This window comes from Cnephaeus nilssonii (assembly GCF_951640355.1).
Source record: "Cnephaeus nilssonii genome assembly, chromosome: 14".
In the NCBI taxonomy this organism is placed as follows: Eukaryota; Metazoa; Chordata; class Mammalia; order Chiroptera; family Vespertilionidae; genus Cnephaeus; species Cnephaeus nilssonii.
Window position 1 is genome coordinate 26,507,025 of NC_137085.1, and position 20,943 is coordinate 26,527,967.

The 20,943-nt window shown below is 54.9% G+C and overlaps 1 protein-coding gene across 4 annotated transcripts in view; it reads left to right on the forward strand.

Annotated features, from left to right (window-relative positions):
* The window catches only part of TBC1D2 (TBC1 domain family member 2), a 47,079-nt gene extending 26,744 nt beyond the window's left edge, over positions 1–20,335 (forward strand). For 2 of the 4 annotated variants that reach the window (XM_079789977.1, XM_079789978.1), the window contains 8 exons: positions 1,120–1,515; positions 6,833–6,943; positions 10,404–10,591; positions 11,566–12,042; positions 16,226–16,346; positions 18,500–18,685; positions 19,339–19,460; positions 19,786–20,185. In XM_079789977.1, coding sequence (XP_079646103.1) covers positions 1,120–1,515; positions 6,833–6,943; positions 10,404–10,591; positions 11,566–12,042; positions 16,226–16,346; positions 18,500–18,685; positions 19,339–19,460; positions 19,786–20,032 — 1,848 coding nt within the window. In that variant the 3' untranslated portion in view covers positions 20,033–20,185. Of the gene's footprint in view, positions 1–1,119; positions 1,516–6,832; positions 6,944–10,403; positions 10,592–11,565; positions 12,043–16,225; positions 16,347–18,499; positions 18,686–19,241; positions 19,461–19,785 lie in introns of all 4 variants that reach the window. The other 2 variants (XM_079789980.1, XM_079789979.1) reach the window with 2 other exon arrangements.
* Positions 20,336–20,943: the final 608 nt, after the last annotated feature.

A 20,943-nucleotide genomic window follows, 5' to 3' on the forward strand; every position in this document is an offset into this window, starting at 1 on the left:
GTTCGAGGTTCATGTGGTGCTGGTGGCTAGGCTGCCTGGCTTCTGATCCTGGCCCTGAATGAATCCACACCGTGCTTTGGGGCAAGAGAGGTCCTGGGGAGGGTGAAGGCTCCCAGTCATGGGGAGCCAAGGCCGAGCTGGAGTTTCCATGTGAATCACATGCTTCGCCAAGGAGTAAATCGAGGTCTGTACCTCTCTAGCACTCCCTTGCTCCAGCCTTGTGGGCATCGCTTGGTGGGCTTAGGGAGCTGGGCACAAATGGATTGAATGAGGCTCTCTGTGTGTGCTTAGCTTGAGGATTGTCGATGTGTTTCCTCTCTATTGCTGTCTCAGCTCATAGCACCTGCTTGGGTGCTCTATTCAGAAGGATTCTGAGGCCTCAACTCGGCTTAGCAGGAAGGAGTATTGAGGTTAATGACACCTGCCACAGGAGTGAGAGGAGGGAAGAGCAATGCCCGTGTGCCACGGCACCTTTGCTGACATTACTGACCAAGCACAGGCCTTGGAGTCTGGATAATTTGGGATTAAATTCCACTCTACTCTGCTGGGCCTCAGTGTGTTCACCTCCGAAATAGACAGGTATTACTCAGGATATGGGCTCAGCTGCTGTAACAAGAAGCCTCAAAGTACTATGGCCTAAACCAATTTGGAAGTTTATTTCTCTCTCACTTTCTCATGGAAGAGCCCAGAGGTAAATAAGCAGTTCTGAGCTGGTGGGGCAACTCTGCCATCCTCAACATGCAACTTCTGCTGGGAGCCCCACATGGCTGCTGTAGTTCTTGCCTTTTCCCAACCAGAAGGAAGAGGAACTGGACCAGGGAGCATATGTGTAGTGGTTTCAAAGGTATGTATGACCCATATCCGGTATAGGTTGAATTGTCACTTGGTCACACCCAGCTGTAAGCTTCGCTGGGAAATGTAGTCTTGAGCTGAGAAACCACGTGTCAAGTTAAAACTCTTGAATGGAAAAAGAGAAAATGGGGGCTGAGATGAGATGACCAAGAGGATGCTGCTGGCCACCTCTTGGGGCCGTTAGGAGAACTGGTGAGAACACATGCCTCACCTCTGGCGCCTAGTAGTCCTTCCCCGAGTTCACAGGCGCTTTGTTTCCCTGTCCAGGAGCTGGTGAGGATCCTGCACAAAGCTCTGGAGGCCGCACAGCAGGAGAAGAGGGCAACCAGTGCGTACCTGGCGGCGGCCGAGGACAAGGACCGGCTGGAGCTGGTGCGGCACAAAGTGCGGCAGATCGCGGAGCTGGGCAGGCGGGTGGAGGCCCTGGAGCAGGAGCGGGAGAGCCTGGCACAGACGGCGAGCCTGCGTGAGCAGCAGGTGCAGGAGCTGCAGCAGCACGTGCAGCTGCTCATGGACAAGAACCAGGCCAAACAGCAGGTCATCTGCAAGCTGTCTGAGAAGGTCACCCAGGACTTCATGCATCCCCCTAACCCGCTCCTTGTGCCCCCAGAGGCTGCCAACAAGGACTTCCTGAGCCAACAGGAAAAGATGGAGCATCTGAAGGTAGGGCCATGCCCTCCAGGCCCAGCAATAACCCTTACTACTGGAATGTTCATATTTGAAATAGATGTTGGTGGAAATATTGCTACATACTTCCGGACCTTCTTAACCAGAAGGCCCAATGCAATTTGATCTTTTCATGGTGTCCTAGGCTGAAAAGGAAAGGTATCTCTAGCTTAGCAAATTAGGAAGAGCCCACGATGCGTCAGAACTCCTGAGGACTAGACCAGCTATACACCTGGGGCCTCGCCTGGTCGGATTCCTTGGGTGTCACACTGATGCCCTGGGGAGCCCCCATGGTTCCAGGGCGGCCCTCCCCCAGCAGTCCTGCACACAGAACAGGTGACCTGTGGCTGGCTGTGAGCTGCTCACAATGATGGCACTAATCCCTGCTCCTGTGCCACGTGCTTCACCTGCATCCCTTCGTTCAGTCCTCGGACCAGCCCTGTGGCGGTCACTTGTGCGCTCCGTGTGCTGAGGCAGTGGGGGAATTGGAATTGGGTTGGAGCACACGTTTCTGACTAGTCTGTCTGCTCTGCTGCCATCCAGCTTTGCCTCTTCTAGCTGCTGCCTCCCCCTCCCCCAGGCTGTGGCCCTCACCGGGGAAAGGCTGCCCCAGCCCATAGGCTCCAGTTGTAGCACGGGAGGCAGGAGCTTTCTTTTAGGTGCTATGCCTGCCATGGGCTGCCGCGTCCTCCCTAGAGGGTGGTGACAAGAGCTGCCAAACAGTTGGAGGCCTGAGGCTTGGGGTGGGTGCTCACAGTCCCACTGTCCCTGAAGGCAGCCAGATAACCAGCCAGGCCTGCCCCAAACCCTACCACTCGCAGCCACACACGTATGCATATGTATAACGGAATTCCTGTGCTGCTGCACCAGAGAACTATTGTGGGGAGCAGGAGAGAAATCCAGGTGCTTTTGAGGGGGCAGGGTGGTATGGAGGTGCCGTTGTTAGGAGGATAAAGGGAGACAACAGAAACCCAGGTTCCTTTCTCCTCCTTCAGCCACATGACCCGTCTGAGTCTTCTTCCTTAAAATCAGAGATGTTTTTGAGTTCAAAATGAAAACAAAATCTTTTCAAGTGCAGATGCAGCTAGGTTGTTAGGAAGCTCTCGGTCCTCCGCACAGCAGTGAAATGGCCTCCGCAGATTGCTCTCCTGCCCAGCTGGCCCGTCCCGCTGGAAGCCACTGCTGCACACCCACCCAGCAGCCTGGAGGTGAGAGCGATGGACTCGCTGGAGGCTTCCCACCTGCCCCAGAGAGCTGACTGGCAGCCGGGACTCGCCTAGGGACTGGGCGTGCCTCTGAATCTGCATGTGCAGGAATTTATCAGCGAGCCCAGGCATGAGGAGCCTCTGGTTATGATTCACATCAACCAAACTTGTATTAGTAGCTGATCCTCAGAGGCCCAGCATCTTGTGCTAGGAAGACTTGCATGTCTAGAGTTCGTAGCTGTTTGCCATTTTCCTGCTTGCCCTGTGATTGAGAACAGCCAACTTTAAGAAAATGCCCCCTTATTGTTGAAGCTGTTTGAGAGTAGAATCATCAACCTTGAATATCAGAGTGGAAAGACTCAAAGATCTAGTCTGCTTCCCCCTCCCCCTCTCCTCCCCTTCACCCCTCACACACACTCCCCCCCCCCCCGCCCCACCACCCCCCCGTTTTCTGGCAGAGACAGCGAGTCCTGGAGAGGTGAAGGGACTGGTCCAGGGTCACACAGCACAAGCAGCAGAGTCACAGCTAGACTCCAGGTCTCCTCACACCCAGTCCACTGCCTTCCCCACTAGCACATGGGCTAGTCCACACAGCATTCCCCAAAGAAATTTCCCAGGCTCCTGATCCCTGTGGAGGCAGGCAGGCAGACTCCTTCCTCCGGCCTGTCCCCCGTCCCCTTTCTCCACTTGTGTTTTCCTCCTTTGCTTCACTGGTGACTGTCATGTGGCTTTTCTCTCTGAGATCTCTCTGTTTCCTTCCTGCAGTTCTGAGCCAAGAAGAACACTCAAGGGAGGGGCGATGAGCTGAATGGGAAGGTGCCTCTCCACCCCACACCCACAGCTGTTCCAGGGGTGCTCAACCCTGCCCTCCCTCTCTACCCGATGCAGCATGTCCCTGGCCTGGGCTGAGGAAGGAGGGATGGGAACAGGAGGCAGGACCAGGTGGTGGTGCAGAGCACACTCCAGCAGCAGACTCCAGTGTCCTTTCACCCGGCAGTAATTTTCAGTTCCTCCGGTGGACTGAGCACACCTGGGTTTGTCCTGCCTCCCTCCGTACCATCTGCATGACTGAGGAGAACTTACCTCTGTGTGTGTTTCCTCATCTGTAAAGGGAGATGTTAGTACTTCAGTACTTAGCCCACAGCGCTGTGGTCAGGATGAAATCACGTACGATAATGAATGTGGGGAGAATGGGCCTGGCACATAGTGGAAACTTGGGTGGCTGGCAGTTCTTCTCTCTTGCCTGGAGTCCTGTTCATTTTCCCAGGCACTTGGGAAGAAGCCACAGTAGCAGCAGCCAGAGATCTTCTCTCAGCAGGTGGAGGGAGTGCAGTGGGTACAAGTAGCCCTCAGAGAGGTGAGAACTTCAAGAGGGAGATGGCACGTGCACGGCACTTGCCCCATGCCATCCTTGTACCAAAGGGTCTCAGGTTTGATTCTCAGTCAAGGGCACATACCTGGGTTGCAGGTTTGATCCCTGGCCCCAATCGGGGCGCATGCAGGAGGCAACCAATTGCTGTGTCTCTCACGTCGGTGTTTCTCTCTCTCTGTCTCTCCCTCCCTCCCTTTCACTCTCTCTAAAAAGCAATGGAAAAATTATCCTCGGGTGAAGATTAACAAAAGGGTGAGTAACTTGTCCCAGGCTCAGTAGTGAAGGCAGGATTTTTATAGAGGCAGTGTGGCCCTGGAGTCCATGTCCTGACCGCCAGGCAGCACTGAACTCGGGCAGCACCTGCGTCATTGACACATTGTTATCATACCACCGGTTAGGAGAGGTCAGACGAACCTGCGTGCATTCAACCAGAAGAATACCAAGGACAACCTTGAAGGGTAGGACTAGACTTTTGACTTCCAGGTGGATTTCAGTGGTGAGGACTTGGCTTTAGAATCAGACAGACCTGCCTTATACCAACTCTGTGACCTCAGGCAACCAACACCTCCTTTCAGAGCCTCATCTGTGCTATTTTCTTTCTTTTTTTTTTTGTTTTTTTGTTAATCCTCACCCGAGGACATTTTTCTATTGATTTTAAGGAGAGTGGAAGAGAGAGGGAAAGAAAGAGAGGAACATCAATGTGAGAGAAACACATTGATTGGTTGCCTCCTGCATAAGCTCTGACCAGGGCCCGGGCAAGGGAGGAGCCTGCAACCAAGGTACATACCCTTGACCGGAATTGAACCCGGGACCCTTTTGTTCACAAGCCAACACTCTATCCACTGAGCCAAACCGGCTAGGACTGTGCTATTTTCTGAGCTGCTGGGAGGATTATATGAGATAATGTGCTCAGCGTGGGGGTGGGGAGGTGATGGCGAGAGGAGCCTGCGTAGCCTGTGTTCATGAGTCTCTGACTCTTTTGACACTAAAGTGTAAGACTGTCCTGGGAGCAGGGCGTGGTCCTCAGACAGCAGACAGGGAGGTTTGCACCAATCTCCCTGTCCCTGCCACACAAGGATACGCCTGGGGTCATAAGGGGAAGCAGGCAGACACTTGCCCAGAAGAGCAGCCAGTGCCCCCGGCAGCAGTTCCAAGGGAAGGAGCCTAGATTGTGATCTAGGACAGGGACACGGTTGGCTGGGAAGAGGAAGTCCGGGCTGGGGAGTGGGAACTGCCTGGATCCTGGCCAGGAGGAGAGAGCAGAGTGAAAGGGGGCGCGGGGGAGGTGGCCGGGGTTGGGGACAGCACAAAGCGCCCCAACGGAGTGGTGAGCACAGGACACCGGATGAAGTCAGCCCAGGGCATGTATTTCCCGCTCAGGAGCCCTGGGAACAGGTGGCCCTCCCACTGTGTAACTAGACAGAAGGCGGCAGACCCTGCACACAAATTTGAGCTTCTGGGCTGGGAGGGTTCTTGGCAGAATGAAGAGCCCCCAGGAGGGGTCAGGATGGCCTAGGAGCTGCACAGTTGACCTTTCCTGGTAAGGAAATGCCACAGGCTCGGTGTGATGTTCCCAGTTTCCAGATAAGTCAGGACCTATCCAAGGTCATCCCTGCAATAGTGTCTCTCCCTCACCTACAGCCAGTGCCTGATCCTGGGAGGGAGAGAAGGGCTGAGTGTCAGCTCGTAAATGCCCTGGAATGGCTGGGTGTGCTGCACGTGAGAGTGTGTTGTCCATTGCTCCTGCAACGTCCGTCCAAGCAGAATAAAGGCTGAGAGCCATGGCTGCGGCTGCTCCTTCCTGGGGTGCAGGCTCCCACTTGAACCTCTCAGTGCCTGGCCAGCTCCTCCTTGCACACCCAGCAGCCGCGTCTGGCTCTCCCCACTGGACAGCCTGGCTCAGAGAGGTGCATCGCCGCCGTGTTCATAATCAAAAACAATACCCGGGCTCAAGTCAAAAAACAACAGGAGAAGGATTGTAACTAAGTTATGGTAAATTCACCCAAAAGAATAGTCATCTGACATTAAAAATGATCACTGGGAAGTTTCTGTAGCAACATAGAAAAGTACTTACAAAGTGACACTAAGTAAAAAAATTCTTCACCCAAAACTGTTCAGTATAATTGCAAATATACGACAAAATAGGCTTATTTTAGTAACAAACATTACCCTTCTCCCAGCTCTCATCTCCCCCCCCCCCCCCCCCCCCCCCCAGCCCTTCACAGAGGGAAAGGAGATGGGCTCCGAGTCCAAGGGTTTACTACGCGGCAGGAAGGGCTCCAGGAGAGAGAACGGCCCAGGGCTGGGGCTGGATTCAGCAGAAAGAGGGGAGGGGTGGGCAGAGGCTCTTGTATGGCCTGCAGGACGGTTATGTTAAAATGTTGTGTTTCAGTCCCTGTAGAGTTATAACACATGTGACCTCATAGTCTCCCCGCTGCCCAGTGGGTGGTTGGCATGTGTTCCTTTTGCCGATGAGGAAACAGCAGTCAGTGAGGTCTCCCAGCCAGGAAGTCGGAGTCAGGACTTGAACTCCAGGCTTAGTGCTCTCTTTGCCATTTAATTCTAGGCTCAAGATTAGAGAAGGGGGCTATCAGTCCTTTTGTTTTATTTCAGATTTCCTTTTCTGTTGCATTATTGGAAATTTCTAAAGAAAGGAAGTGTTGGCGGCTCATTTGAGGGTGAGATCCAGGGAGATGTTGACAGTGCAAGTCCTTAGCTGCTTTGCCCTCTTCTTCAGGATGACATGGAAGCGTACCAGACCCAGAACCGCTTCCTCAATTCCGAGATCCACCAGGTGACAAAGATCTGGAGAAAGGTGGCTGAGAAGGAGAGGACCCTCCTGATGAAGGTGAGAGGTGGGACCCCTCTTCTGGCCCTCTCTCTTCCCGCCACCCTTTCACTCTCCACCATCTCACGGGTCTCCCTCTCTCCTCATTACTTGTCTACTCTCCCTCCCTCCTCATTACCTGTCTATTCTCCCTCCCTCCTCATTACCTGTCTACTCTCCCTCCCTCCTCATTACCTGTCTACTCTCCCTCCCTCCTCATTACCTGTCTACTCCCCCTCTCTCCTCTTTACCTGTCTATTCTCCCTCCCTCCTCATTACCTGTCTACTCCCCCTCTCTCCTCATTACCTGTCTACTCTCCCTCCCTCCTCATTACCTGTCTACTCTCCCTCCCTCCTCATTACCTGTCTACTCTCCCTCCCTCCTTATTACCTGTCTACTCCCCCTCTCTCCTCTTTACCTGTCTACTCTCCCTCCCTCCTCATTACCTGTCTACTCTCCCTCCCTCCTCATTACCTGTCTACTCTCCCTCCCTCCTTATTACCTGTCTACTCCCCCTCTCTCCTCTTTACCTGTCTACTCTCCCTCCCTCTTCTTTACCTGTCTACTCTCCCTCCCTCCTCATTACCTGTCTACTCTCCCTCCCTCCTCATTACCTGTCTACTCTCCCTCCCTCCTCATTACCTGTCTACTCTCCCTCCCTCCTCATTACCTGTCTATTCTCCCTCCCTCCTCATTACCTGTCTACTCTCCCTCCCTCCTCATTACCTGTCTACTCTCCCTCCCTCCTTATTACCTGTCTACTCCCCCTCTCTCCTCTTTACCTGTCTACTCTCCCTCCCTCCTCATTACCTGTCTACTCTCCCTCCCTCCTCATTACCTGTCTACTCCCCCTCTCTCCTCTTTACCTGTCTATTCTCCCTCCCTCCTCATTACCTGTCTACTCTCCCTCCCTCCTCATTACCTGTCTACTCCCCCTCTCTCCTCTTTACCTGTCTACTCTCCCTCCCTCCTCATTACCTGTCTACTCTCCCTCCCTCCTCATTACCTGTCTACTCTCCCTCCCTCCTTATTACCTGTCTACTCTCCCTCCCTCCTCATTACCTGTCTACTCCCCCTCTCTCCTCTTTACCTGTCTACTCTCCCTCCCTCCTCATTACCTGTCTACTCTCCCTCCCTCCTCATTACCTGTCTACTCCCCCTCTCTCCTCTTTACCTGTCTATTCTCCCTCCCTCCTCATTACCTGTCTACTCTCCCTCCCTCCTTATTACCTGTCTACTCCCCATCTCTCCTCTTTACCTGTCTATTCTCCCTCCCTCCTCATCACCTGTCTACTCTCCCTCCCTCCTCTTTACCTGTCTACTCTCCCTCCCTCCTCATTACCTGTCTACTCTCCCTCCCTCCTCATTACCTGTCTATTCTCCCTCCCTCCTCATTACCTGTCTATTCTCCCTCCCTCCTCATTACCTGTCTACTCCCCCTCTCTCCTCTTTACCTGTCTACTCCCCCTCTCTCCTCTTTACCTGTCTATTCTCCCTCCCTCCTCATTACCTGTCTACTCTCCCTCCCTCCTTATTACCTGTCTACTCCCCATCTCTCCTCTTTACCTGTCTATTCTCCCTCCCTCCTCATCACCTGTCTACTCTCCCTCCCTCCTCTTTACCTGTCTACTCTCCCTCCCTCCTCATTACCTGTCTACTCTCCCTCCCTCCTCATTACCTGTCTATTCTCCCTCCCTCCTCATTACCTGTCTACTCTCCCTCCCTCCTCATTACCTGTCTACTCCCCCTCTCTCCTCTTTACCTGTCTACTCTCCCTCCCTCCTCATTACCTGTCTACTCTCCCTCCCTCCTCATTACCTGTCTACTCTCCCTCCCTCCTTATTACCTGTCTACTCTCCCTCCCTCCTCATTACCTGTCTACTCCCCCTCTCTCCTCTTTACCTGTCTACTCTCCCTCCCTCCTCATTACCTGTCTACTCTCCCTCCCTCCTCATTACCTGTCTACTCCCCCTCTCTCCTCTTTACCTGTCTATTCTCCCTCCCTCCTCATTACCTGTCTACTCTCCCTCCCTCCTCATTACCTGTCTACTCCCCCTCTCTCCTCTTTACCTGTCTACTCTCTCTCCCTCCTCATTACCTGTCTATTCTCCCTCCCTCCTCATTACCTGTCTACTCTCCCTCCCTCCTTATTACCTGTCTACTCCCCATCTCTCCTCTTTACCTGTCTATTCTCCCTCCCTCCTCATCACCTGTCTACTCTCCCTCCCTCCTCTTTACCTGTCTACTCTCCCTCCCTCCTCATTACCTGTCTACTCTCCCTCCCTCCTCATCACCTGTCTGCTCTCCCTCCCTCCTCATTACCTGTCTACTCTCCCTCTCTCCTCATTACCTGTCTACTCCCCCTCTCTCCTCTTTACCTGTCTACTCTCCCTCCCTCCTCATTACCTGTCTACTCTCCCTCCTTCCTCATTACCTGTCTACTCTCCCTCCCTCCTCATTACCTGTCTACTCTCCCTCCCTCTTCTTTACCTGTCTACTCTCCCTCCCTCCTCATTACCTGTCTACTCCCCCTCCCTCCTCATTACCTGTCTACTCTCCCTCCCTCTTCTTTACCTGTCTACTCTCTCTCCCTCCTCATTACCTGTCTACTCTCCCTCCCTCCTCATTACCTGTCTACTCTCCCTCCCTCCTCATTACCTGTCTACTCTCCCTCCCTCCTCATTACCTGTCAACTCTCCCTCCCTCCTCTTTACCTGTCTACTCTCCCTCCCTCCTCATTACCTGTCAACTCTCCCTCCCTCCTCTTTACCTGTCTACTCTCCCTCCCTCCTCATTACCTGTCTACTCTCCCTCAAACTGTGCTCTGATTGCCACTTCTGATCGCAAAGGTACAGAGGAAAAGGCAGCAAAGGAAGGGTGTGCAGTGTGTGTCCCATGAGGTGGGAGAGAGGTGGTGTGTTGGGGGGCAGAAAGAGCCCATGTGGTGGCAGCAGAAGGCACAAGAGCAGTGTCCAGAGCTCCCTGTCTGTCCCCCGGGCACTGCTCAGTGATACACCTACAGCTCCGTGCAGGCAGCCTGCTCTAGGCCAGGTGCCCGCGAAGCCTCACCGCAATCCTGAGGCAGATCTGTGTCATCCCCATTGCTCAGAGGAAGAGAAGGCACAGAGAAGTTAACTTGCCATAGGCCACCCAGCCAGCAGCAGCTGAACCGGAACAGGACCGCAGGCCATACAAGAGCCTCTGCTGTCGCTGCCCACCCCTCCCCTCCTGCTGAATCCAGCCCCAGCCCTGGGCCGGTTCTCTCTGTCCTGGAGCCCTTCCTGCGTGTTGTAAACCCTTGGATTCTGAGCCCATCTCCTTTCCCTATACGGAGAGCTGGGGGTGGGGAGGGGAGGGTTGGGGAGATGAGAGCTGGGAGAAGGGTGTGCTGCCTAAAGCTCATCGGGCCTCAGGCCTTTGGGGAAGCCAAGCCCAACCAAGTGGCCTGACCAGCCCCAACCTCCACCCCACCTCCCACAGTGTGCCTACCTCCAAGCCAAGAACTGCCAGGTGGAGAGCAAGTACCTGGCAGGGCTGCGGAGGCTGCAGGAGGCCGTGGGGAACCAGGGCAGCGAGAGCGCGGAGCTGCTCAGGCAACTCATCCAGGAGGCGCTGCAGTGGGAAGCCAGCGAGGCCTCTGCTGACAGTGTTGAGCTGAGCCCCATCAGGTGAGCCCCGCGGTGGCCTGGCCTGGGGGTCCCAGCTGCCCTGCTGACTGTGTGTGGCCCTGCACCATTCTGACCTCCTCGTATCTTCAGATAAATGAGCATGTGGTTGAGATGGGCCCTGTTTTACAGCTGAGGCAGCGCAGGCTCAGAGAAGGCAGCCCCTTGCCCAAGGCCACACAGCACATTAATGCAGCTGACCTGGGTCGGCCTCCAGAGCTCCGTGTGTTTTTTTCCACTTTTCCCAGGATGCCCCCCAGAGGTTTGTCTGAAAGGGGAGGAGAAGAGATAAGCCAGCTGTCTCCCCTGAGCCCAATGGACAAGGACAGTTAAATGTAACAGATGGCACTGTGGCTGGGAGCCCTGGTCTTGGAGCCACACGTGTGTCTCTCACTGTGTGACCTTAAACAAGTCACTTTACTGCTCAGAGCCTCATGGGTAGCCTCCACAGATGTGTGTACGACCCTGGTTGCAAGAGTACTAGGGTTCAATGAGATAGCATGTGCAGAGCCCACACAGGGGCAAATGGTGAATAAGTGAACAGCCGTCTGGAATGGATCCCCAGCCCTCCCACCTCTGGTTAGTGTTGATGCTGTCTGTGCCCCATCCATTTGGGGCTTACTGGCTGTGGAAGTGGGGTTCCATATTGCAAGACTCCTTGGGCTGAAGGCAACATGAAGTAATAAGAGGGTCCTTTATATTTGCAGAGAGTAAATGTCTCTTCAAGCACTTGCTCTGTGCCAGGCACAGTGTAGGCCCCCAGCAGTTAGTAGCACAGGATCTCAGTGGGTCTTTATGAGGCAGAGCAGGCGTTTCTCTGCCCACTGTACAGAGAACTGAGTGACCTGTCAGAGCTGCATGGCTAACCGGAAGTCAAACACAGGCAGGAGCCTTGCCCAGGGTGTACCCCTCCCCCGTTGCCCCTTATCTGGGGAAGGGATCTGCAAGGTGTTGCTAACATGGGCTTTTCCTGGCAGCGAGTATGATGAGTATGGCTTCCAGACAGTGCCCAACTACGAGGTGGAAGACCTGAAGCTGCTGGCCAAGATCCAGGCACTGGAGGTGCGCTCCCACCACCTGCTGGCCCACGAGGCTATGGAGCGACCCCTGCGAGAGCGCTGGGCTGCCCTGGGTGAGCTTGCACCCTCCGTGGAGCTCAAGCAGCTGCTGCGGATGGGCGTGTCCCAAGAGCACCGGCCTCGAGTCTGGAGGTGGCTGATCCACCGCCGCGTCCAGCACCTGCAGGCCCCTGGCCGCTACCAGGAGCTGCTGAGCCGGAGCCAGACCTGCAAGCACCCTGCTGCCCGCCAGATCGAGCTGGACCTGAACCGTACCTTCACCAACAACAAGCACTTCACCTGTCCCACCTCCAGCTTCCCCGACAAGCTCCGCCGGGTGCTGTTGGCCTTCTCCTGGCAGAACCCCTCCATCGGCTACTGCCAGGGCCTGAACAGGTGAGCACCAAGGCCCCAGTGAGGACACAGCCTTTGTCCTTCAGAGCAGCCCCCTGTCTCTTTAGAGCCTCCCAGAACCCGGAGAGGTGAGCCCAGGAGGCTTGATATGATCCCACTGTACTGATGGGGACAAGCGGTAAAAGGACACGTTCAGGACAGAGGGCCAGAGCTCAGGGCTCCTCATGCCATGCTCTCTGCTTTGGTTTGTGCTCAGGAGTGCCACCCCCCGGGAAAGCATGAACGGTGCCCTGGAGTTGTGTCATGCACAACCCAGCTCACAGCCTGTGGAACTGACTGGGTCAGGGATCATTTGCTTCAAACGAAACCCACTCAGCAGAGCCACAGGAAAAGAGAATGTGTAAATGTTACAGGGGAACCTCACACAAGCCAGGAAAAGAAAATAGAGCTACAGACCACATGGTCATTGGAAGCCCAGGCAACTGCACAACCCCAGGGGGCATCTTCCCTCCGCATTCCATGGGGACCAGGTCCCTGCGATGGTGCAGCTGAGAGAGTACCGCTCTGCAGCCCCCTGTGGGGCTGCGTGGTCTGTGGCTTCTTGTTCCACATTTCTGCTTCCTTCTCTCAGTAGACCAGCCTCTCTGTCCATCATTCCGTGGACATTTGGGGCCTGTGGAGGATGTCAGAATGGAGACCTCAGGCCCTGAGCCTAGAGCCCTTCAGTGGGTCTTCCCTTCTGTCCATGCCCTCCTGTCTCAGATCTAAATTCCCAAAGGAAGGAATCTGATGGGCCCAGCCTGGATTCGTTTCTCCTTAAACCAATAAGCAGAAGATCGGGGGTAGAGGTGGGTACCTCGGTAGGGCTGCCCCTCAGTACTGTGGGGACTCTCACGGATGCCCCCAGTCATCTCAGGAGAAGTTGCACAATCTCAGATATTTCCCAAAGCAAGTTTTGACTCACTTGAAACATACATACACAAGCAAAATTTACATAAGCCATTCTGCTCTTTTTTCTGATAGGTGGTGTGTGACATTTACTCAACACAGATTAAACATTCAGACTGTCCCTACTCACATGCAATTGGTTCCCAAGGGTAGATATTTTTGATAGTACTTTATTTCCAGTCTAAATTGAGTAAAATTGAGCATATACATGTACAATTACTGGGAATTCTGAGTTAAACCCAGAACACTCATTGGTGCTTGAAGAGGCAGGCAAACTCCTATAGCAGGAGGGGGTCTAGAGGTAAGTCACAAGGAAAGACGCTTCTCCCTGTGTGGAAAGAGGGGGGGACACAGGAGCAACTAAGGCCCAGAGAGGGGGGACACACACACAGTATTTCTTTTCTTCTTTCTCGGAATGCTTTTTAAAAAAATGATTATTGGTATTTAGAAGCATATCCATATGACTGCTTTAAATAGAAAGTTATTTGTAGTGGAACCTGTTTTAATGTAGAGGGTGGTGCTTATTCTTTCAAAGGCTCTCACTAGTAAACCCTTTCACTTGTTGAGTGCCGCCATCTAGTGGCCACCGTGGGAACTGTATGTATCCTGTGGAGGACAGACACTGCTTAATATATGCAGTAAGTCCTGCCTGTTTAAGGGTGATAGATACGGCAATGATTTAGGGCTAATTTAGAGCAAACATTTTAAAGCCATTTCCATTTAAAATATAATCAGAGTTCTAAAATTGTGTCCCCTCCTACCTCTACCTCCCCCCCCCCCCGCCCCCACATAACCATACTACCTTCTTTGCAGCCCCACTGGGCTCTACTAGTAAATGCCTTAGGTTGGAGTCTGGCTGCGGCCCTGAGCAGTTCATAGGTCCTAGTTGGCATCATCACTGACCTTTAAGCAATCTAAGCCGATGTTGGCAGCCAGCTCCAGGACTGAGCACATCCAGGCTCTAATGAATGGGGTGAGGTGGAGAGAACACCTGCAGGGACTTGGGGAGCCCTTGGGTTCTCTTTCTGCTCTGCTTCCAACTGACTGTGTGACCCTGAGCAGGTCACTTTTGCTTTCTGGGCCTCAGTCTTACGGTGTCGGCAATGAATGTATCTGGACTGGTAGGATGTAGCTGCCTGGAGCCTTGTCTTGTGAGAGTTCTGAGGCAGCCTCCACACTCAGTGGGAAGAGTGCCATGACCAGTTGGTTATGTCTGCCCTGAGCATAGTCAAAGAGAGTGCTGGCCAGGGTATCGTACATTTGCTATCCCTGAACTAAATGACCTCTGAACCCACCACCACCCTTCCCCAGCTCTGAGAGGGCAGGGCTCTCTATTTCCCAGGAGACCTGTGACTGTTCATCCACTCAGCTCAGACTCATGAGGGTTTGTACAAATATTTTAGCCAGAATGGAGAGAGAGTCCTGAGTCTACGGGAGGGATAAAAGGATTTTTTTTTTCTTTTGAGAATTGACCCTGTTTCTTTAAAAAGTATGAACCTGAGAAGAGGTTGGAGGTCCTGAATCCAATCCAGTAAAAGCCCAGAGAAGCATAAATGTCTGGACACTGAAATGTGCTCTGTGTGCCCATCTGGAGTGTGAGCCCTCCCAACACGGCCAAGGGTGCTCATGGGGTGCGCTGTCAAAAGGGGCCCCTGCCCACTGGACAGCCGTGGCCAGAAGGTCACGTGAGGTGTCTTCACTGCAGGATTTCAGAGGCCTCTAGAAGGGAGCTAGCCCAGTGGTCGGCAAACTCATTAGTCAACAGAGCCAAATATCAACAGTACGATTGAAATTTCTTTTGAGAGCCGAAAACCGACTTCAGCGCATGGGCCACGAAGTTTCAATCGCACTGTACGTGCGCACCCACACGTGGTATTTTGTGGAAGAGCCACACTCAGGGGGCCAAAGAGCCGCATGTGGCTCGTGAGCCGTGGTTTGCCGACCACTGAGCTAGTGTGTGCAGCATGCCCTAAACATCTCTGAACACGTGACCTTGTGTTGACCAACATCCTGACAGACAAGGACATTTTGGAAAATGTATTCTTGAATGGGCCCTGGAAGACCCATCAGGAAAGATGGGAGAAGTAGAGAAAACAGTCCTTTTTCCAGGCAGACTTCCCTGCTCAGCACTGTGGTTTTTCATTCCCCAGGATCCCATTAGAACCCCGTGATAACTTTAGCGGGGAGGGGAAGCAAAGGAGAAAACCATCTCCATGTACTGAGCACCTGCTACACGCCAGACAGCGAGCCACGCAGGGATGCTGAGTCAGGGCTATCTTCTCACTCCAGATGCCTCTCGGCCCTGGGAGGCAGGAAGTACTAATCCCGCTGCACAGGGGAAAGGCTCAGAGAGGTTTGCACACTTGCAAAGGTCTCAAAGCCTGTGGATATTAAGATGAGGATAGCTAGCCCGGCTGGCATGGCTCAGTGGTTGAGCATCGACCTTTGAACCAAGAGGTCACGGTTCAATTCCTGGTCAGGGCCCGGGTTGTGGGCTTGATCCCCAGTGTGGGCATGCAGGAGACAGCCAGTCAATGATTCTCTCTCGTCATTGATGTTTCTCTCTCTCCCTCTCCCTTTCTTTCTGAAATCTATAAAAATATGTGTGTTTTTTTGTTTTGTAAATATATTTTTATTGATTTCAGAGAGGAAGGGAGAGGGAGAGATGGAAAAATCAATGATGAGAGAGAATCATTGATTGGCTGCCTCCTGCCCACCCCTAACTGGGGATCGAGCCCACAACCCAGGCATGTGCCCTTGGCTGGAATCGAACCTGGGACCCTTCAGTCCACAGTCCAACGCTCTATCCACTGATCCAAACCAGCTAGGGCTGCTTTTGTTTTTTTTGTTTGTTTGTTTGTTTGTTTGTTTGTTTAAAGATAAGGATAGTTAACACTTATAAAGCACTCACCACGTGTCAGGCACTGTGCTGGGCATTTAACATGTGTTAATTGTGTTTATCCTCCTAACAGTCCTGTGATTATTAGAAGGCTGCTGAGGCTCAGAGAAGTGAAGTAACTTGCCTAGGGTCACCCAGCAAGAAAGTAGCGGGACCAGGATTCACACCCAGGCAACGGGACTTCAAAGCCCCTTCTCTAAGCTGATCCCCCTTGCTCTGGAAATCCCCGATGATGTAGTATTATTCCCCAAAAGCATGTTTGTCTCACCCCAGGTGCCAAAAACAGCAGCCTGGCTAGGGAGTGGGGTGGGGCAGGACTTCTTCCTGGGAGCCAGGGAGCCACCTCTGTCACTCCTGGCCTCCTTCCCTCCCACACAGGCTGGCAGCTGTCGCTCTGCTGGTCCTGGGTGAAGAGGAGAGTGCCTTCTGGTGCCTGGTGGCCATCGTGGAGACCATCATGCCAGCTGATTACTACAGCAAGACGCTGACAGCGTCCCAGGTAAGCAAGGCAGGGAGGGGCCTCCGGAGTTACGCAGGTCAGCAGAGTTTTTCCTACAAGCCGGTGAGTCTCGGAAAAGTCAGGAATCTCTCAGGCCTCTATTTATCCCTCTGTACAGTGGGCCAGTAGCCCCTCACTGGGACTGCTAGGAAGTGCTGGTGAGCTGATGACCTTTAGAACTGTGGGGTCCCTGCCCACAGGATAGACAGTTGTTATTCCAGTGGTGACATTAGAAACGGTGGTTTTCTGGGGAGCAGAGAAGAAAATCTAGTGTCACTTGCTATTTGCCAGTAAAAAATTTCAAAATAGAGGTCAGGAAGGTGAAAGATGGGCTTGGGAGGATGGAGGTGGTGGTGATTCTTCACACACACTCGTCCTTCCCTACCGCGCAGCACAGCTGCCTCCATCATCTCGCCCCAGCTGCCCGCTGAGCACAGGCCAGGCCTGGAGTCCAGTGAACTGAGAGCCACACTCTCTAGTGCTCAGCTGTGTGGCCTTGGCAAGGAGATCACCTCTCTGACCCCGGGCTTGTCCGCTTTGGAACGGGAGGAGCACTACTGCCTTGAGGGGTGTAAATGAAAAACCATTTCAAGCCTCCCATCGCCACTCTCCCGCCTCTCCTGCCTCACCCCTTCCCTCTCCTGCCTCACCCCTCACCCCCTGCATCAGCACCATCTGTTTTATGGAGAGAGGCCACCTGGAGGGAACTTTCTCACTCCCAGCCCCAAACCTGCCAAGCCCCCACCCATCCTGTTCTGTTTTCCTCCTACGTTCCATCGCCCAACTCTGATTCCTCCTCTGGGACATCCACCTGGTGCAGGACGCTCAGGCGGGATGGGTATTCAGGTGTGGAGTAGAAAGGTCAGGGCTGGAGATCAAGACGTAGGCGGTGAATCACGTGAGGATGTTTGCTGCGTGACAGGAAAGCCCAGCTCACAGCGGCTTACAGGGGGGATTCTTCTCAGGTCATCACAAAGCCGAAGGCCCCTCCTAGCCCTCTGCTCTGCCATCCTGGCGTGGGCCTTCATCCCCCTGCTCATCATGTGGTCCCAGGGTGGCCGTGGCCCAGGCTGGAAGCAGCAGAGGGTGGAAGGCAGGAGCTGGCTCCCTTTCCCACAGGCCAGTGCTGTTTCACCCAGACCTCCACCCACTCCTCCTTTGATGGCCTTGAAGTAAATCTCAGACATCACATCAGTTCATCCTTCAGAAGGCTCAGTGGCATCTTAGATTGAGCGAATTACCCTAGGTTTTGAGCTGGACACTAGGCCTCCACAGTGGACCTGGGGTCTGGGAGAGGATGGAAGGAAGGGGAGGGTGTAGCCACGGCCAACAGCTAACACCTGGAAGAGGACTTACGTGGAAGGGGAGGCTGAGAAACAGGGTTACAGGAAAACAAGAGCAGCAGGAGGCTTAACGGGCCTGTCTTGGCGGTGGGAGGTCAACCAGAAAAGAACCATGTCCTAGAGCAGGGGTCCTCAAACTCTTTAAACAGGGGGCCAGTTCACTGTCCCTCAGACCGTTGGAGGGCCGGACTATAGTTTAAAAAAAAAAACTATGAACAAATTCCTATGCACACTGCACATATCTTATTTTGAAGTAAAAAAACAAAACGGCAAAAACACCCGCATGTGGCCCACGGGCCGTAGTTTGAGGACGCCTGTCCTAGAGCCTGGGAAGGAGCCGGTGCTGGGAGTAATCAACAGGGTCACGTAAAACAAGGAGAGGCCACTGGCAGCCATTGATGTCCAGGGCAGCAGGACAGTGTGACTCCCCGTAAACATGCCCCGAGCATCTTGTGCATCGGGCCCAAATGGGTGTAGAGAAGCAGCTGTGGCATCAGCTGGTACAAGCTGAGCTGCTTGGCTTGCGGTTCAGAGGACAAAGGGGCCAGAACTCCACTGTCCGTGACCTTACCATCCCACAGAGACCTCCGTGGCAAAGCCGGCACTCCAGCCTGGGAGCAGCGAGTGAAGTGCTGCTGTGCCTTCTCCCAGCCAGGCTGCCCTGAGCCCCTCCGAGCCCCCGAGCCCCGGGGGGCAGGGCGGGGCCCACGCTGAGGCTCCAGGACTGTGTGGCTGGGTATTGGGGGCAGGAGGGAAAGGAGGCAGCCCCCTCCCGGGGCAGCAGCTGACGGCCCCCTCGTCGGCCGCCAGGTGGACCAGCGGGTGCTCCAGGACCTCCTCTCCGAGAAGCTGCCCAGGCTGATGGCCCACCTGGGGCAGCTCCGCGTGGACCTCTCCTTCGTCACCTTCAACTGGTTCCTCGTGGTCTTTGCCGACAGTCTCATCAGCAATCTCCTCCTCCGGGTCTGGGACGCCTTCCTGTACGAAGGCACCAAGGTAGGGCGCTGCGGGGGGTGAGCAAGGGCCCTGGGCAGGACCATCACCCCTGGGTCTCCATTCTGCCCCTGGAAAACGGGCGGACAGTGGCCCCCTCAGGGCTGCTGGGGACATCTGCTGGGAGCCTGGCAGAATGGAGAGCTTCCCAAGTCGCTTCCTAAAGCTGGGAGGTACCTTCCCTGGAGAGGAAGCATGAGCGCGACCCAGGAGGCACATCCCTGTTCCGTCCGTGGCCACTCCAGTCACCTGCGCCCTCCTCCTTTCGCTCCCGTGGACCGAGCCCTGGGTTGGGAGGTTGGCACTGGGTCTGGTCCCAGCTCTGCTCCACCTTGCTAGGAGACCCTGGGCAGGCCCTCATGGTGGCTGATGACATACGCACTGCACAGTTCCCAGAACCCTGGAATTTGCCATTTCACCAGCTCCTGCTAGTGCCCCATGGAAAGACAGCGTTACCCCATCAGGGTAGAGCCAGGCTCAGCCCCCATCCCCAGAGTCCAAGCTCCCCTCCCCCATGGCCTCCCTGCACACGTCGCCTCCAAGCTCTCAACCTCTGCAGCCTGGCCAGGGACTCCCACCGTGGTGTGTGGGTTCTTCCTCTGGGGAGAACCTGCCCTGGCCCCCCATGCCCTACCTGAACCCCCACCTGGCCCCAGGTGGTGTTCCGCTATGCCCTGGCCATTTTCAAGTACACAGAGGAGGAGATCCTGAGGCTACAGGACAGCCTGGAGATCTACCAGTACCTGCGCTTCTTCACCAAGACCATTTGCAACAGCCGGTGAGAACCCACCCCTGCTCTCTCCACCATTCCCACCACCACACCCGCTCCTGTGTCACCTCCTCCAGGAAGCCTTCCCTGACCAGCCTTTCCTCAGTGGGTCAGAGCTCCCATAGCCCCAAGCTTCCTCCTGCTTCAGTACATATGACTTTGAGTCGAAACTGTCTTCTTCTTTACCATTTCCTCCCTGGAAGGTGAGCTCCCCAAGGGCAGGGGCCAGGGGCCTTAGCCACGAGGGCAGAGTGGATGCAGGCCTGCCTGGGGAGGCGCAGTGAGTGCGGGTGCCCTGGGACACTGCTCTGGGCTGACTGTGCTCTCCCCCCAGGAAGCTGATGAGCATCGCCTTCAACGACATGAACCCCTTTCCTATGAAACAGCTGCAGCAGTTGCGGGCGGTCCACCGGGAGCGGCTGGAGGCCGAGCTGCGGGAGCTGGAGCAGCTCAAGGCCGAATACTTGGAGACGCGGGCAGCCCAGGACCCGGTGGTGCCCGAGGGTTGCACCAGTGATGATGAGGGGGACGGGGAGCCTGGTGTGGCCACCGGCACTCCCCAAAGCCCTTTCCATTCCTGACTGTCAGGCCCACAGCAGGGCGGCCTTGGAGCAGTGGTCCAGCCCCGGGCCCATCCCAGGTGACCCTGGGCAAGTCCTTCCGCTTCTGGGCTCCGGCTCCCCATCGGAACCTGTGTGCTGGTTGGGTGCCCAGGGACGCTGCCCCTTTCTCACTTCCCCCTCAGAGCACTTTAGCACGCAGACAGGAGTGCTGTCTTTATAGGGAACTGTGAACATTCTCTAAGTTCTGTATAAAACCATGTAAATACGAGAAGTAGTTCACAAGCTTTGGAACTTACGAGTCTCAGTAACCACCTGCTCCTGGGTGAGCCCCACCTGCTCCTGGGTGAGCCCCACCTGCTCCTGGGTGAGCCCACCACACGGGCCTTCCTTTCTGCTCGCAGCCCGCGGAGGGGCGGTCCCACAGAAAGCCCATGCCCACCACCAAGAGGAACTGGGTGTGGTGTGGGGCAGAGAGCCCTGGGTCAGCTGTCTGACCTGATCTCCCACCACCAACTTCGTAGGCCGGGCAAGAAGAGTCACCTCTTCTCTGAAGAATGGGTGGTTGGAGGGCGAGGACGAGGCAGTGAGAGGGTCACTGCAGCTGCCCCAAGTCGGGACTCGGCTCCAGTTCTGGGCTCTTCCAGCCCCCCCTCAGTCAGAGGCTCCACCGTCCCCTGGAGGCAGGGCGTCCGGCCGCAGTGACTGTGTCCGTGTAGCCTCGGGCTCCGCAGGCTTCAGTTATAAGGGCTGGGGTGCAGGGCTCTCACAGGGAAACCCAGCTCTGATCTGAGGCTCCGGTCCAGAGCTGGGGAAGGAGACCGTGCCCATCGCTGGGGACCGGGGGCGGCCCTCTGTCACCCACAGGTGTGCACATGGGTTGGCCCACCAAGCGCCCAGTTCCCCCACGCTGTGCCCCACACGACCCTGGG